This window comes from Musa acuminata, chromosome BXJ2-3 (genome assembly GCF_036884655.1).
Source record: "Musa acuminata AAA Group cultivar baxijiao chromosome BXJ2-3, Cavendish_Baxijiao_AAA, whole genome shotgun sequence".
In the NCBI taxonomy this organism is placed as follows: Eukaryota; Viridiplantae; Streptophyta; class Magnoliopsida; order Zingiberales; family Musaceae; genus Musa; species Musa acuminata.
Window position 1 is genome coordinate 3,040,079 of NC_088340.1, and position 18,078 is coordinate 3,058,156.

Below are 18,078 nucleotides of genomic sequence, written 5' to 3' on the forward strand. Positions count from 1 at the left end.
CTTTATTCGGAACTTTTTTTCTAAATATAATCTGATCAAACGGACTCGAGATCGAACTCATTGTTGCTATCATTGATTCATCACCCACCGTCCAAATCGTAACGAGCGGGAGGACCCACTTAAATGCGGTTCCGTGCACCTGATTACCACCCGCAAGGGGGGGGGGCGGGGGGCGAACCGGTTCAGCAGGTCCTCGAACAGACCGCTGTCGGTTGTAACGCCGTTGGTGCCGCGCGGCGGTGATGCGCCGTCCTACAATATGAAATGACGGGGGAGCCCCTCGGTCTGTCGCCCCCCTCCCCCCTTCGTGAGCCACACGACCACCCGCCCGAGATATAGAAGCCGGGAGAAAAGTGACAAAAAGAAGCCACGGAAACATCCTCTCGGCACGACTCCCTCGTCTCCACCGAACTCTCCAAATTGCGAGAAGACGAGGCGCTCCCTCCCCGCGGCGGTATCCGTGCTGTTTCTTTATGATCCCCTTCTTCTCTTCTCTTCCTCCGTCAATTAGATCTGTGCAGCGTGCTCTCAAATTCCGACTGCTTGCCCTTCGATCGCGACATGAATGTCAGAATTTTTGTGTCATCGGAAGCAACGATGGAGATTTTTCTCGGTTCTTGAGACGGCGTTCGAGTTGCTTTTCCGTTTTCTTCCTCTGGTTCCTGCTAATTGGGCTTTGGACACGAAGTGGAGCTGGGCTTCAGCTCTGCTTCTAGGGTTTCTGGTCTGGTTCTTGGAGGCTCGGTTTGATTCGATTGGTCTGGCGACATGGCGCTGTTCAAAAGGTTCTTCTACAGGAAGCCGCCCGATGGGCTTCTGGAAATCTCAGAGAGGGTCTACGGTACGTTGTGAATTCTACCTTTTACGAGAGGACATCCTAGTTTTTTTTTTATTTTTTTATTTTGCATGTGTGATTCGTGATGTTGGTGTTGCAAGAATTTTTTTTTCTGCTACTGTTTTCTAACCAAAGATTGGATCATTTTTGGCAAAAATATTCTTATTTGTCTCGATATCTTTGCGTTTATGTTCCGGGTGAATATTACTTGTTCTTTCGGGTTTTAACGATTTAGAGATGAGCTGATTCAGCAAAGAGCTGCCATTTGGTTAGTACACTAGCACGTTTCTCTTCTCACCGAGGAACAAAAAAAAGAAAAAGAAAAAGAAAAAAAAGAAAAATCAAAAGATGGTTACTCCAGGTGCACGACGAAACACTTACCTGGCCAAGTGCCTCATTTGCAATACCTGCACATGTTTTTAAGTTAGTTTTCTCAATATTTGGTGGCGTTTGAGTCAATAGTTTATACTGAATTAAACATGCATTGAGATATCTTTTTTCTATCTTCATGCAAAAAGGGAATTCAAATTTGGATGAGATGTATTTTATATATTTTCTGATTCAAACATGAACAATGCTAATGGTCTGAAAAAGGTACCAGGAACTAGGACCAGTGGATACTCCATCTCAAGTTTTGAGCAGTTATACCATACTTGGGGGCTAGCCTAGGGAAACTTCACTTTAGTTTAAGAAAAGGACAACTTTGTTCAATTACAAAGCCAACAAACAGATCGGAGTTAAAAATGTGAGCTAGCCTGGTGGAACTGACTAAACTAGTGCAACTGCAATTAAAATGAACATGTCAAGTATGGTCAGTCAGTCAGCAGTCTGATTGGCTTCTTGCAAAGCATGCGAAGCTTTATGATCAGGAATTCTGCCTAGTACATATTTACACAGAAATTCTATGCAACTTTTAGCATGCCATTGTGGAGAATCAGGTTTTATGATTTTCTATGCAGTTATGAAGCATAAGCCTGTGATCTTCTTTGATGATGTTCTCTAGTTGAAATATCTGTTGCTTATGTTCAGGAAAAGATCTTCTTTTGCTATCTTATGCTTCTAGTGTTACTTTTTCACTCCTCTCAATGAGAGACTTTCTGTTTTCAGTGTTTGATCAATGCTTCTCGACTGACGCCTTGAGGGAAGATGACTATAAAGAATGTATGGGAGGCATTGTGATGCAAATGCGAAATCATTTTCCTGATGCCTCATTCATGATCTTTAATTTCTGGGATGGAGAGACTGAAAGCCAATTAGCCAGCATTCTCTCTGAGTTTGATATGACTGTGATAGATTATCCCCGTCATTATGAAGGATGTCCTTTGCTTAAAATGGAGATGGTCCACCATATGTTGAGGTCATGCGAGAGTTGGCTTTGTTTAGGACAGCAGAACCTCGTACTGATGCACTGCGAGCGAGGTGGCTGGCCGGTTATGGCATTCATGTTAGCGGCACTTTTGATATACCTAAGACAGTATACAGGTGAGCAGAGAACGCTGGACATGATTTACAAGCAGGCCCCCCGTGAACTTTTAGAGTTCTTTTCACCCCTGAATCCTGTCCCTTCTCAATTGAGATACTTGCAGTATGTTTCAAGGAGTGTTGCCTCAGAGTGGCCTCCACTTGACAGAGCACTGACCTTGGATTGTGTCATTCTCAGAATGATACCAATATTTGATTCAGAAGGTGGATGCAGGCCAATATTTCGAATTTATGGACAAGATCCTTTTTTTGTCTCTGAGAATACTACAAAAGTTTTGTTTTCAACGCCAAAGAAAAGCAAATTGGTCCGACATTATAAACAGGTAACTACATGATTTGGATTGTCACATGTAATTTACTTCTAGAAATAGGGCAAATGGGCATGTATAATATCTGTTTCAGACTGCCACAGTATTTTTGCAGTGACCTAATCTGAGCTTCTTGGATCCATCAATCATAAAGTGAATTATCTTAGGACAAACTTTTGCATGCTAAATCCCCATTATTTCATCTGACCATATGCCAAATGGTGACCGGTAACTTTTTATTTCCACATAACTCATTATGACATTCTACAGTAGAACTCCCTTCATTATTTTGCATGTAGGTGGGATTTTGTATACTTCATAAAGGACAGAAACAGATCTGTTTCTTTGTCTCTTCTTAACCATAAATTTGCTTAAAGAGTTGTACTAATGTTCTTTAAATGAATGCAGGCAGATTGTGAATTAGTTAAAATTGACATAGGTTGCCACATTCAAGGAGATGTTGTAATTGAGTGCATTAGCTTGGATGAAGATCAAGAACGAGAAGAGATGATGTTTAGAGTTGTTTTCAATACAGCTTTCATCAGGTCAAATATTTTGATGCTGAGTCGTGATCAGATTGACATTCTGTGGGATGCTAAGGATCGATTCCCAAAGGATTTCAGAGCTGAGGTGTGTATCTTTTTTTCCCATTCGGGATTTTCTTTATTTTACATGTAATGCTCTTCTGATTCACAATCTTCTTGCTCGAAGGTTCTTCTTTCTGAGATGGATACAGCATCATCACTTATGACTTTGGAATTGGCCCATATGGAAGATAAAGATGGTCTTCCTATAGAAGCATTTGCTAAGGTGCATGAGATTTTTAGCCATTTGGATTGGCTAGAAGGGAAGGGCGATTCTACACTTTATATTCTTCAACAGATAACATCCTCTAATTCACTGGAAGATAAATTGTCTGAAGTTTCTCATCAAAAAATGCAATCCTGTAATATGTCACAGTCATCTAGCTCTCACATAGTCATGAAGAACCTGCAGGATGATCAAGGAACTGATCATGGTGCATCTGAGACTGCTGAAGTGAAGGTGATGCCATTATCTTTGTCACAACTGTCAAGTACTCCTGCTCCTAGATTACTTGAATCTTCTGAATGCATTAAGTTATCAGTGGATCCACCATCATCACTACCATCATCTTTGCCATTTTCAAGGATTGTTGCTCCTGGGTTACCTGAGCCTGATGAACACATTATACAATCAGCAGTGCTCCAACCACCGCCACTGCCACCGCCACCGCCACCACCACCACCACCACCTCCACTTTTGTCATCACCTCTGCCATCAGAATCAATGCCATCTTCAAAGCTACCATCATCTTCTTCTCCTCCTCCTTCTATTGCTGTTGCTGCTACCACTAGCAGCATTTCACCACCGCCACCGCCACCGCCACTGCCACCACCACCACCAAAGTTGGCCTCACAGGGATCAATTCCAATATTACCACCTCCACCACCGCCGCCACCTCCACAGCCATTTACAGTTCCAACATCATCAGTAATGTCAAAATCTCCTTTACTACCATCAATGCAACCTCCAGCTTCTGTGTTAGCAAGTTCTGTACCCTCTGATAAAAGTAATAAGATACCAACCGCAGCCTCTCAGTCTAGTCGCACTCAGTCTGTACCCCCACCACCTACTCCTACTATAAGCCCATTTAATAGTGTATCATCAGGTATCAAGGGAAGGAACTTGACACGTTCCAGAAGTCCCAGAAGTTTGTATACCTCCCAATCATCATCATCAAGAAGGATGTCTCTCAAGCCGCTGCACTGGTCTAAAGTAACAAGAGCGATGTCTGGAAGTTTATGGGCTGACACACAGATATCCGATGAACTCCCAAAGTAATCTATCCCTGTACTAGTGAACTTTATGTTTATTATAAATCTATCACCTTCTTTATATTTTCTATTTACCTATTGTAGGACTCCAGAGATTGACATGTCAGAACTTGAGAGTCTTTTCTCTGCACAATTGCCAAATTCAGATTCTTCCAGTGTAGCTGAAAAATCAAAACGCCGTTCCTCACTTAGTGGAAGATCTGATAAAGTTCATTTGGTATTCACCTCTATGCATATTTTGCTAGGCATTAGTAACTTTTCTCCTTGTTTGTGATATTGGTTTTTTTGACTTGTTCGTCTTAGCTTTTATTAGCTTTTGATGCTCTATTTCTCAGGGTCCATTAGTCAAAACTTGTTTGTCTCCATTTACAAAACATGACAATTTAAATATCACAGGTTCTGTTATCGAATAAATCTTTATAAAAGTTACAGCAATCAAGTGAGACAAGGTATCACTACACAATCTGACCACCATGGTTAAAAACTATTATACATGGAAGTTAAGACTCTTTAAGATTTATGATGCCTAGTTTATGGATTGAATGTTTCTTAAACTTTCAGAAAAAGGGCAGCCCAGTAAAGAGGTTCCTGCCAATGCAGGGTATGGTGAAGCTGTGAGGGGCAACATGTGTAGCTTTGCCTCTGTTATAATAGTCTTGGTGATTGAGTCGCTGTATCCTTTTTACGCTTTTACATCACAAATCCAGTAAAAAAATAGACCATTGCTACATTTGATTTTCTCCAATCGTGGCATAAGTTTACATTTTTAAGTATTAGTTTACATTTAAGGTTGATGAATAAGAGGCAGAAGTTAATGATGACTTTTAATTTAAAATATCATGATGGTATTTTTTTATCTGTAATGAAATTATTCAAATTTGTAATTGTTATAGGATGTAATCTTAAAATATTTGACATTGTTCTTGTTATAATACATGATTCATAAGAAATTATAAAAACTTGTAATTGTCTTAGGATGTAATCTTAAAATATCTGACATTGTTCTTGTGATGATACATGATTCATAATCTCGCTTCTTGCAGATTGCTCTTAGGAGAGCTAATAACTGTGAAATAATGCTCACAAAGGTTACAGTGCCAATACCTGATTTAATGGTAAGTTCATAAAATATTGTAATTTGTCCAATTTATTTTCGGGTTGTGGAATATCCTAACTAGGATTTGATCTAGTTTACTTATATAATCCTCAGACTCTACAGATCATCAAGAAGATACATTTTGTGTTAGATCATTTTTCCTAATATGTTGTCCCATAAAAACGTTTTTTCCTTCACAATTTTTGATTTCACTTCCTCATAACTGTTTCTTGGATCTGTTTCAGAGTTCAGTTCTTGCCCTTGATGAGTCTATTTTAGATGCAGATCAGGTTGATAATCTCATAAAGTTCTGTCCAACAAAAGAGGAAATAGAACTACTACAGGTAATCATATACTGTCAATACTTCTGTTATAACAACCTTTCCTATTGCTTTCTTGCCTGATGACACCTTTGTTTGATTTCTCTTTCTTTTTATGTTTAATATATCTCATATGAATTTTCAGGGTTATAAAGGTGATAAAGAAAGCCTAGGCAAATGTGAACAGGTCAGTCAATTCTTGCTTTTTATTTATGTTCTTGGTTCTGGGTAACTATGACAGTAAACCAGAGATAAGCATGTCAAGTTTTGTTTGTTTGATATCTTCATGTGTAAATATCGAAGATATATGTATAATCAAAAGAAGAGGAAGAAGTTAAAAAATAAATTATAGTTATGGTATTGATTTCAGTAATATAGCAAACTTAGAAAAAACTAACAACTGTTGAAGTTTTGATGCTACCCTTTGTTTTCAGAATACAAGTCGCTTTTTACAATTGATGACATCATCCCAATTGACAAGGTCACACACAGTAATTTTTTTTAAAAAAGTGTAAGATGATCTCTTCAAACTGATGATATAGTTTGTTTAGCACATACGGAAATTCCCCAATGTTTTTTTTTTTAAATTCTCTATGAACTACCCATTGTCTTTTATCCTCCGATTTTGTTCCATGACCAAGTAGAACTATCTTTGTAATCTCTCGTGCTATTGGTTCTCTTAGAATTTGGAAAACCAACTGTGGTTGGATTCCATATCTCAGATCCAATATGTGATTGGATTCTTGTATTCTGTTGATCATTTTCTTTTAGATTTTTAGATGGTGACCTTGATGTACTGATTTTGTTGCTCCATTTTATGTTGATTCCACAAAATTTTCGTTACCGTAGGGAGAAACAAAGAAGTTTTTCTATCAAGGTGCATCTTGGACTGCATTTTTTATAATCTGAGAATTTGAGGGAAAGATAATTGTTGTATATTTTCTTGAACTATATAAGATTTCATGATGCAAGTCCCTACAAATGATATTGGATACAAATGGTGAACATTGTATAATTTAATAATTTGTATATGGATCACCTGTTCTTATGGTCCCAATGGGTTCTTTTGTAATCTTTCTTAATAAAATATAGTTTTTCTGAGACCTGGCCGGTTTGTCCCAAACAAGGTCCACCTGTTGATGTTCTACACTTTTATAGATCAATGCTTTACTTTGCTATGCTATAATGCATGATGAACTGTGAAAAGACAACCGTATTAATATATTTTGGTTGTTTAGATGTATCATAATTGTTGCTCATATCTATTTGGTGGGTTTTGTTTGATCTATCAAATAACTAACTCCATGATGGATCCAATACCAGTTCTTTCTAGAGTTGATGAAAGTACCAAGAGTGGACTGCAAACTGAGAGTCTTCTCCTTCAAGCTACAATTTAGCTCTCAGGTATAATGATAAAGTATGTTCTGTTTTATGTGTGCAAATATTATGCAAAAGATATTACTTCCACTGGTGTAATGATCATTACAGGTTGCTGATTTAAGAAGCAATTTGAACACTGTAAACTCTGTATCTGAAGAGGTAAAAGTTTAGATGGAGACAATATCCATAAGTGATGTTTTATAAATTCAGATACTGAGTTCGCACTGCTTCATGATCAGATACGAAGTTCTGTGAAGCTGAAGAAAATCATGCAGACAATTCTTTCATTGGGAAATGCATTAAACCAGGGAACTGCCAGAGGTAAGTTGGACTGCTAAATATCATATTTGATATATTCATTTATCTGATGTATAAATGGACTACAAACAGAATTTACTTACTATGCTGATGAGGCATGTCTCACACTGAACACCTGCACACCCACACCCACACACATATAAAGGGAGATAAAAGATCAAACAAGGGGGCTTGCTTCCAGCTTGAGGATGCGAAACGTTTTGACACCAGAAACCCAAAACAATAAAATAAATGATTGACAAGGGATGCTTATTTGGGTCAGCTTGATAACCGAGGTGGTTAGTGGTGGGGCAATGATGCCATGTGTCAAATTCCATGTCTACCAGGAATTCAACCTTGTTAAAATATATGTAAAACCAACAATATTGCTTTCTTCTTATCTTTAGATCAATTATAGCATGTGGTTCTTTAATGTAATGATATATTCTGCTGCTACTTTCTAAGGTAATAAAGGAACTGATCAGCACTTAATATCAGCTTCTCTCTAAGTTAATTAGAAGAACTGAATGTATCATTGGGCCTGTAGTCAAAGTTTAAAGCTTTTAGTATCGGCTTCTCTTTAATAACTTTTCTTTCTTTCTGTTAATTTCCAACCATCAATGAGTTTTGTTATGCAAGTCTCCAAGTTCATAGCTGCTGTCAGTGTGAAATATATCAAGGCCTCCAGAAAATTAAGAAACTTTACCAAGCATTTCATTGGTCTTATTAAACCTCCTTAAAGAAAACAAATATGAGAACGACCTTTGTTTAACATATCACAATTTCATCTGGTAAGATTTCTCTTGTGTATAAATTGGGACCCAAAAGTTATTTGTCTTGAAGATCTTTAAGAGGATTAAATTCACTTGCTTCTTTCTCATTCATTGAGAACATTATTTGTCTCAGTTATATTTTTGGTTTTGGACTTCTACGTCTGGACTATTGTAATAATTGATGTGCAAAATCGTTTCAGTTTTTTGAGTATTCATGCATGTGACTTCTTTTATTGGCTGAAATCCACTGATATCATCTATTGCACCATGTCTGGGAAAACTGACCTTGGAGAGTCTATGCTACCTTTTCAGGTTCTGCCATTGGATTTAGGTTGGACAGCCTCCTGAAACTTTCTGACATTCGTGCTCGCAACAATAAGATGACTCTTATGCATTACTTATGCAAGGTGTCTTATTCTCTTATTTCATGGCAATCTGCTTCTTTAGCCAATTCTTTTAATTAAAATAATTTTGTGATAACCTTACAAGGATTTCAAATCTTTGTATGGCTTCCTTCAAACATATGCATATATATGGTAATGGTTTATTTTAGTGTGTAATCAACTCGGGGAAGCTTGATTAGCATAAATTTCACAGTTAATTGTATTCACTAGCATACAAACAGCATGTGATTGAAATGGAATAGAGTTGGATATTGAGGAACACAACCTGATCTGGAACCACACCATGAATGAGGGGGAGATATTATGTTAAAGAAATATATAATTTTCATTACAAAGCTGTTTCCAAACACAATCTTATCTACTTTTTATTATTAATATTTCTACATATTCCAAACCCAATATCTCTAGTCAAATCGATCATCCGATGCGACGGTGGCTCCATACTGTTGGACTTGATTAATACTTGTTGGGTTGATGAGTTTGCTGCACATGCTGTCAGAGTCTTCGGCAAACTCTAGTTATTGTATAGTGTATACAACTGAATTTGAATTCTTTGTGATACATTGGGCTGCAAGATAAAATGGTTGTTGTTGTTGCTATTTTTGCTATTCTTGTACTTCAGTCTCACTAGGAGTAATTATCTTGTTTCTCATGTGTTGATGATGCCAAACTTCATTTGGTATCAGTCTAATTGCTCCATGTTGTGTCGAGTTGTTTAGTAGCTTAGAGGTTTTGTCCTGTCATGTCATGTCATGTCATGTCATGTCATGTCATGTCATGTCATGTCTGTTGATAGTCACAAAGACATCATCTAATTTTGGTCACATGTTCCTTGATGCTTGCTTAGATCATGTCTTTAAGAAGCTCACAGGTTCCTATCAGAGCAGACTATTCTTTCATACAAACTGGTTCTTGAGTCATTTTCAGAGGAGTATCACTGCTGCATATATATGCACTTCATTTATCATATTTAGTTAGGTTTCACAGCTTGTGGATGTAAACTTGGAAAAATAAAATCATAAATAGGTCAATATGTTGAAATCTTGAACTGTGAAGGTCTTTCTTAGTGTACTAGGTAGTTAATTGAACTCGTGTAAGGGGATAGGAAAAGATCCTGTAGTGGGTTGCTAGTGGCAGTGTAACTGAGATAAGGTTGAAGAAGAACGGGTTAGAAGCAATTGGCTACAAGGATTTCTAATAGACCAAGGGACAGAATCTGGTTGCCCTCTTGTTAGCTCCAGAGACCATCATCAGTGACTATTAATTATGTAAAAGGTTACTTTTAACTTAAAATGCTACATATTAAGCATTTCTACTTTGTCTAGTGCCACAACTTAATCTGAATGGATAATCTAGGGCACTTGCTTTTCAAGTTACATTCTTATGAACTTAAATCTGAGAAGCTTTTGATAGTTGATTCTGTTCTATAACCTGCAGCAGACATTCTCTAATATTCATCTTATTTCATATCTAGGTTCTTGCAGATAAGCTTCCAGGAGTTCTTGATTTTCACAACGATCTTGTTAGATTAGAAGCTGCATCGAAGGTACTATAGCATGCATTTACTTATTACCTTCTGTTATACAATAAATTTGAAGTTGGCAACAAACTGGTTGAATCTATACAGATACAGCTAAAGATTCTGGCAGAGGAAATGCAAGCTATAAGTAAAGGATTGGAGAAAGTCGAAAAAGAATTAACATCTTCTGACAGTGATGGTCCTGTATCTGAAACATTTTGTAAGGTATTCATTTGCATAATATAGTAAATTTTATTAATCTGTTAAGATTTAATATCCTGTCTCTTCATTTGCTGCTTTTCGGAATTTTCATTGTTGTTCAGTGCAAAAGGTCTTGTACCGGTATAGAGAAACCAACATTTTACTCAAAAAGTTGCATGGAAATAATTCTCAGTAGATGCAATGTGTTCTTTAGATGGAAGCTTAAAGCAAAAGGCCACAATAAACAGCCTGGTAGAACTAAATTTCTGAAAGGATCAAATTTTATTTGCTTCATGTGTCTTCCATGCTAAATGCATTGATGTCATTTTAAGATATCTGACAGTTGGAATTCCACTTGGGCTAGTTTTTGCTTAACACTATGGAACCATCTAAATTTTGGATTCTTCGACTTTTCTTATATTAAACATCCTTAATGTTAATTTAGCATCACTTTCCTTTTTGGTTGAATGCCTCGGACATTAAATTTTGTTCTTTTCCTCTTTGGGAGTCACCAGCATTTGCACATCAATGGCTACTGGTACTCAAGAACATTTTATCTTCTAGAATAAAGTGAGGCCCACTGTAAAATCAAATGGATTAAATCATTACATGATTAAGTTCATATCATCAACAGGAGTAGCTTTTGTTATGTTTAAACTTTTTACTCTTTCTTGAAAACTTTCCACTGACTAATTATAACATTACATTTTAGACTCTGAAGGAGTTTCTTGTTGTTGCTGAAGCTGATGTGAGATCCTTAACTTCACTTTATTCTGGAGTGGTATGTTCTCAAGGTGATATTATGCTTGTCTAATATGAAACATATATCTAATGTTTGATAAAGCGTTGATTGGTTTACAGGGTAGAAGTGCAGACATGTTGGCTCGATATTTTGGTGAAGATCCTGCACATTGTCCATTTGAGCAAGGTAACCTTCATTTCAGCTTCACAATGATGAATTCTTCAAAAGTTGTAGCTTCACAATGTTTAATTATTGCTTTTTTTTTTTCAGTTCATTTAGAATCTGTGGTTTCTAGTAAATTTGAAGACTATCTAATAAGAGTAATCTGTTTTCAATATTGCAGTTGTCTCTACACTTCTTGATTTTACTAGAATGTTTGAACGTGCGCATGAGGAGAACTGCAAACAGCTAGAGCTGGAGAGAAAGAAGGCCCAGAAAGAAGCAGAGCATGAAAAACTTAGGCATGCTATACATAAGAAAGGACCAGATCACTTAATGCAGTCTCGCAATGTTAGTGGCCACACCAGGTGATAAAAATCCGGGTCCTTGCAGTCTAGTAACCAACAAAGACAGCATATCCTTCCGGGAGACGATAACTTCTGCTCCATAGGTGGCAGGCATCGTTGACCATACAAGTGAAGGGATGTCTCGAGTGTGAGGTCCCGTTGAGTATGAAAACTCATCACGGTAACATGTTTATTACTGTTTGGGCCAACAGTAGTCGTTAACTAGGTAATTATGACTTTACATGTTTGATATTTACTAGCATTTTTATACTACTTAACAATTGATTAAGACTTGCCTCCCACTTTTATCATGCAGCTTATTCTTTACAAGGCATGCAATAGCACAAGAGAATACCCTCAGTGGGGATCTTGTAGCATGTATACTCATGTCAAGAATCTTGTGATTTGCTGTAAAGCCGGGCAGATAATTTTGCATTCGTTTCAGGAGTTTTATTAATGTACATACAATGTGTATACAATTGTTTTTCCCCTTACCAGGGCAAGATGTTCCATAGTCTGATTGATGTAAACTATCAGGTTTTTTTTTTTTTTGTATTCTTTGCCTTTTGTATTCTTATCAAACTTGTCTCCTTGTACTCAAAGCACCTCAAACTCATAAATTACTCTTTGCTTTAACTCATCTTACAAGCTAATCAAATGAGTGGATTAGATCTAACTGTGCAGCTCTTTCACTAGAATTTTGCAGATCATCGGCATTCTGTAGGAACCAAAGGTGCAAATCAACCTAGCAGGCTACAATCATGGAGGGGAACGAATCGGCTTCGACCATCAAGGTTTCAGGTAGCAACAATACCTCTCCACAGTTATTTCTCTGCTAATGGTAGTAGTGCTCATGATTTTGTACCCATATTTGTAGTCCAATCTGTTGACATGGTTCCAAAGTCTTGAGCTGAGACCCCATATGCTCTTTATATAATTTTTTGGAGAAACATTTGTGTGATTTTAATTTTCCAAAGGCTATGCTCTCTGCAGCTGATTGATTTGCCACAGATCATAAAATAAACATTCAATTCAATGAGCTGAATGTTTCTCAGTTGCAAGCTGGTGGGTACTTGCAGAAGCTGTAGTGATGGCCCATCATGCAATTATCAATTTGCTAGAACATGTCATTTTATTTGTATGGATAGCATAATACATTTTTAGCTTTCACTTGATGAAATTTTGTGGAATGAAATGTTTCTTTCAATCACCAATTGAGAATGACACATGTCACGTATCTTTCAAAGGGGAGACGATTGATTGCAAACTTAGCTATCTACTTTCTCATCTTTACATGTCAACATCGTGGCGCAATACGTAAATTGCACGGCTCTTCCTCTTCTTCTTCGTGTGAGATCATAGGAGGAAGGAAGCGGTGTCAATCCGATCGGTTCCTCGGCATATTTATAATGGTACACTTACAAAGCTCGTTTCGGATCTTTATATCTAATTCCCATATGAAATTAAATTGAAGTTTCTCACTAGGAAGAGTCAAATTATAGAGAAAGAAAATAACATTATAATAAAAATTCAAATTATTAGAATTTCCATTCAAGAATGAATCCATCTCCCCTCCCATTCTCATTCACAAACACAGCCATTAAGGTTAAGGACTAATCCCCCTCAATACTAACAGGCTGCCACTAATAATCCTTCCTTGTCAAAGAACACCAAAAAGAGGCAATAAAAATACAAATAGAATACCACTAACAATCCTTCCTTGTCAAAGAACACCAAAAAGAGACAATAAAAATTAAAAATATAATAAAAACTAAGACCACTAACAATCCTTCCTTGTCAAAGAACACCAAAAAGAGAATAATAAAAATAAAATAGAATAAAAACTAGGACTAGTGATCACAAGCGGAATAGAGGAAGCCTTTGATCGGCTCACCGTCCGGTGTCATGACGCGGTTCACCGTTGCCGACGGAGGTTGGGTCGTCGCCCTGCCATGTCCAAACTATGTCCTTCAGCCCCGGGCGGACGTCCTCCTCACAGAACTTGGTGTACTCCAAGGTGTCGCCGGTAGACTTGGAGAACTCCACCACCGCCACCCCCGCCGCCGCCTCGAACACCTCCGCCGTCACTGCCAGCCGCCCCTTCCTCCCCTCCGTCTTCCCCTCCATCCTCACTTTGTACGACTTGGCCCGCGCCACCCCGAACCCGAGGGCCCGCCCCACCCTCTCCAACCGCTCCACAATCTCCGCCGCCGGTGACCGCGACGTGAACACCGTCCCCGCCTTCCGCCGGTTCTCGAACAGGCTCGACAGGTCGGACCCCGAGGACATGGAGGTGATGAGCTCGAACGCGTTGTAGAACCTCGGCGTCGCTGGTTTCACCTCCTCTTCCTCTGGCTGCAGCAGCAGCGGAGGGATTTGGATGGGTGGTGGGCGGCAAGATCCCTTTTTGAACCAGGGGAGCTGCATTATGGCTGGCATGGAGATGCGCTTCTCGGGGTTGACGACGAGGAGGCGGGAGACGAGGCGGCGCGCTTCGCCAGAGAACCACGGCGGGATCTGGTACTCCGCCTTGAATACCTTGCGGTACATCCGCATCAAGCTCGCGTCTTGGAAGGGGAGGAATCCGGCGAGGAGGACGAAGAGAATGACGCCGCAGGACCAGAAGTCGGCCTTGGCGCCGTCGTAGCCGCGGCGGCTGAGGACCTCCGGCGCAACGTAGGCCGGGGTGCCGCACTGGGTGTGGAGGAGGCCGTCGTGGCGGAGCTGCTCCGGGAGCGCGGAGAGGCCGAAGTCGGAGACCTTGAGGTCGCCGTGCTCATCGAGGAGGAGGTTCTCGGGCTTGAGGTCCCGGTGGGAGACGCCGCGGCTGTGGCAGAAGTCGACGGCGGAGATGAGCTGGTGGAAGTAGCGGCGGGCCTGGTCCTCGGGCAGGCGGCCACGGACGACGCGGGCGAAGAGCTCACCCCCGCGGACGTACTCCATGACGAAGAATATGCGGGACCTAGTGGCCATCACCTCGCGGAGCTCCACCACGTTGGGATGGCGGACGAGGCGCATCACGGCGATCTCCCGCTGGATCTGCTCCATCATGCCGGCCTGCCGGCGGATCTGCTCTTTGTCGATCACCTTGATGGCGACGCTTTCTCCGGACCTGAGCTCGCGGCCGTAATACACCTTGCCGAACGTTCCTTTCCCCAGGACGCGCCCCATCTCGTACTTTCCGAACACCAGCTTCCGCGCCTCTCTGCTCCCTTCTTCCGCCTCCTTCCCCATCCCCTTCTCTCTCGCTTCGCTTCGTCCTGCTGGTCCTCTGTTCTCGATCAAAACAACGATCCTGCACTGGCCATCGAACAGAAGCCGCGCTCCTCCGATCTCGGTTAAATGCGATGACTTGACACAACCATCTGATAAAAGGCGCGACCTTTACCATCGGTCTCCTCTGGTAAGCAGTCGAAACAAGAATCTGGTATCGCCATATCACGAAATGGTGGGATATGTCGGTCTTCTGTTGCTGCGGCTGTTCTTTCTCTGTCCGTCCTATCAGAACCCCGATTCGCTGAAGATAGATGGAATCTTTCTACCGGCTTCAGACTTCACCATCCCTTTCTGCGTTCGTCATACATGAATGGAACAGTGGGGAGAGGTCGGATCTGCGAGCTATGGGCTGAATTAGGCGACAGGATGAGGACAGAGAAAAAGGACCGGAGAAAGCGGGAACGCGTACGATGGAAAGTGGGATGGGATGGAAGCACCTGGTTTTCGGGTACAAGCGGAGACGGCTCATTGGCTGCTCCTCTCCTGCGGACGGCATCGCATCACGTCGTATCGGGCATCAGAGAACAGAGAACAGAGAACAGAGAACAGAGACCGGAGAGCAGAGCACACCGGAAATAAATAGTCGGATCGGGAAAATATCTACCGAGATGGGGGCCGCCAATGACGTGTGGTGACGGCATGGGGCCCAGGGCTGGGGTCGGAGTTGAGTAGGTGTGGAGGGGGCCCCATCCATCGAGGTTGAGGTTGGCTTCAGAAAAGGAAGGCTTTTGGTTGGATTTGTATTGGAATTATTGTGAAGGAGGTGTGTAAAGAGAGGTACGTTTCTCCCTCGCATCCTCTCTGCTTTCGTGCATCTCTCTGCAGTTTACAGTGCAGAGAATGTCTACTGGTTTATTATTGTCTGTCTGTAGCGTGAGAAGCCATCTCATAGACAATTCTATCTTTGTGGTTCTACGAGACCGAGGACATGGAATTATTTGTGTGCATATATTGCTTTGGTACGTCTCACAGCGTGTTGATCGATTCTGGATTGAAACGAAAGCTTTTAACTCGTAGAACCATAAATTATAAATATAAACTTCGTAAGCTTTGAACGATTACGCGACAAAGAATCTAACGTTAGTTCGTTATTTTGTTATACAATTGTGTCACGTAAACGTCTATGAAAATTTTTGATTGTGACTTTTACAAAATCTGAAATATCCTATTAATTATTATATTCAAACGATATACATATTTTATTTTTGATTTACGACACTTCATTTCAAACGTGATATAAAATTTTTACACTATAATTTTATTTCTATTATCTTCTTCTTCTGCACTAAGAGATGTATCTTGTGCTCCCAACATGGTTGACCTTACGGATGCAATTAGTCATACATACATACATCATTGTACATCGTACAAACAATAAAGACAATGGTGTTTCTGTCACCTCTTCCTAATTATTATTATATGCTGATGTACTCACTTTTGGAAGAAACTGCTGTTGATGATGATAGATTCAAAGCTTATCACTTAATCAACCAGGTAATATTAATTAAACTTGCCCCACTTGAGCATCTCTGGTTGAATACAAATAGCTAAATGAATTATAGTGGAGAATCATTGGCATTAAATACTGCATCTTTTCAGGTGGATGTCTAATCACAACAGGTAGAAAGCCTGCAGGTAGCTGAAATTTCCAATCAGAGCACAGTGTTAGCATATATTAGAATCAAGTGCAGTGTTGCTACTGCCTTTGTTATGGATGGATTGTATTACATACACAATGAATGAATCCTATTAGAGGAGATTGAAGTAAGTAAATCATTGTAGAGGATTGCTGCAAACATAGCAAAATGATCTATCAACTGATCAATTAAATAATAGCCTCTTTCTTTTGGGAAATAGATAGATTATGTAAATTTGAGGTGTCATAATTAATGTGTTATCCAAACAAAGAGAAAGAGGATCGAAGAGAAGAAGGATTAGGCTTGTCGAAGCATCAACAAACAATTAATGAATATATTTTTTATTGTATCCAACTTCATAAGTCGAATTATAGCATCTATCATTATAAACACGAAAAGTCAAACTTAACTATGATCACTTTTAGTTTCTAGACATTCGGTAAATCAATCTCATTGTAATGATGATAGAGGACTGATTTATTCTACTTTCATTTTCGATTCCTCTAGTACTTTTTACATCCCAATCGTATGTCCCCATCTATCGTGATGATTTACATATGTCATGCTATAGGATGAATCCCGGACATGATTTGATTCACACAAAATGGAGAGAATAGCAACTACCCATCTGTTTATACGATGACAAGGATATTATTATTATTTTAAAAAAAGAAAATAAATCCCTTGATATTATTTTTTCTTTCAAGGATGGACGGATGGATCGCATCACCACTGTTGAAGTAAGAAAAAATAATACAACCATTGCTAATTTGTGGAAGACAACAAAATTATGTTTTCTACTAACAATATTTTTGTCCTCATCAAAGTATTAACTTCCGGACTCCTCTAATGAACGAAGACAATCAAACCAATTAATTGTTCCCCATCATGAAAAGCTTTGCCCATCCCAAGGAATTATATACGACGCAAATAATGAAGCTCATCCACTAATCGAATGATGTGAATCATCTATCTCACTTCCCACAAGAGTTGGTTTATGGTTGTTCTACTCTATGGATCAATCACGGTGGATCGATATGACAAGTGTAGGAGATGGAAAAGACCATTCCAAAGCGACAATACAACTCCACCCAATAAATTCATTATCGATTTTGGTTTTCTTTTACCATCGTAGGGTAAATTAATCTCCTCCTACAATGACTCAAATGTTGCTTTCTTTACTACGCTTCAAAACGAGGCAAATTGAACTTAAGCTTGTAACATACTAAAAAGAATATTCATGTGTGGAGATAGATTGAGAGAGGATCAAAGAATAGTTCTATATCACTAAAGATCGAAAGAACCGGATATATTTATAGTTTGATCGATAACTTAAACTTAGGCCTTTGGATCGATTGATCTTAAAATATCAAATATTATATCGGAACCAAAGTACATTAGAGTTCTAAAGAATGTACAAGTCTAAAAAAAAAAAAAAGTAGAGGA

At 39.4% G+C, this 18,078-nt stretch overlaps 2 protein-coding genes across 5 annotated transcripts; one reads left to right on the forward strand and one right to left on the reverse strand.

Annotated features, from left to right (window-relative positions):
* Positions 1-191: 191 nt before the first annotated feature.
* Positions 192-12,359, forward strand: LOC135606928 (formin-like protein 18). Its single transcript, XM_065098297.1, has 19 exons — positions 192-841; positions 1,943-2,640; positions 3,034-3,255; positions 3,337-4,484; positions 4,566-4,698; positions 5,525-5,596; positions 5,823-5,921; positions 6,043-6,084; positions 7,221-7,301; positions 7,386-7,436; positions 7,517-7,598; positions 8,660-8,754; positions 10,226-10,297; positions 10,379-10,495; positions 11,184-11,252; positions 11,333-11,399; positions 11,557-11,740; positions 11,824-11,945; positions 12,036-12,359. The coding sequence occupies exons 1-18, from the start codon at positions 769-771 to the stop codon at positions 11,939-11,941; spliced, it is 3,423 nt and encodes a 1,140-aa protein (XP_064954369.1). The 5' UTR covers positions 192-768; the 3' UTR covers positions 11,942-11,945; positions 12,036-12,359.
* A 1,050-nt stretch (positions 12,360-13,409) lies between these two features.
* Positions 13,410-15,564, reverse strand: LOC135606929 (CBL-interacting serine/threonine-protein kinase 5-like). Of its 4 annotated transcripts, none has more exons than XM_065098299.1 (2): positions 15,433-15,564; positions 13,410-15,330 (listed from the first exon to the last, which is right to left on the reverse strand). In XM_065098299.1, the coding sequence occupies exon 2, from the start codon at positions 14,951-14,953 to the stop codon at positions 13,610-13,612; it is 1,344 nt and encodes a 447-aa protein (XP_064954371.1). In that variant the 5' UTR covers positions 14,954-15,330; positions 15,433-15,564; the 3' UTR covers positions 13,410-13,609. The 4 variants fall into 4 exon arrangements, with proteins under 4 accessions (XP_064954371.1, XP_064954372.1, XP_064954373.1 ...); XM_065098300.1 differs by having other exon boundaries at positions 13,410-15,337; positions 15,433-15,555; XM_065098301.1 differs by having other exon boundaries at positions 13,410-15,344; positions 15,433-15,529.
* Positions 15,565-18,078: the final 2,514 nt, after the last annotated feature.

What these genes read in the sequence shown, in the direction of transcription:
- LOC135606928 (XM_065098297.1), top strand. Translation starts at nt 769, where the DNA reads ATGGCGCTGTTCAAAAGGTTCTTCTACAGGAAGCCGCCCGATGGGCTT. An exon ending in ATATCCGATGAACTCCCAAA is followed by an intron (nt 4,485 to 4,565) that starts GTAATCTATCCC and finishes TACCTATTGTAG; the next exon opens with GACTCCAGAGATTGACATGT. An exon ending in AGCTACAATTTAGCTCTCAG is followed by an intron (nt 7,302 to 7,385) that starts GTATAATGATAA and finishes TGATCATTACAG; the next exon opens with GTTGCTGATTTAAGAAGCAA.
- LOC135606929 (XM_065098299.1), bottom strand. Translation starts at nt 14,953, where the DNA reads ATGGGGAAGGAGGCGGAAGAAGGGAGCAGAGAGGCGCGGAAGCTGGTG.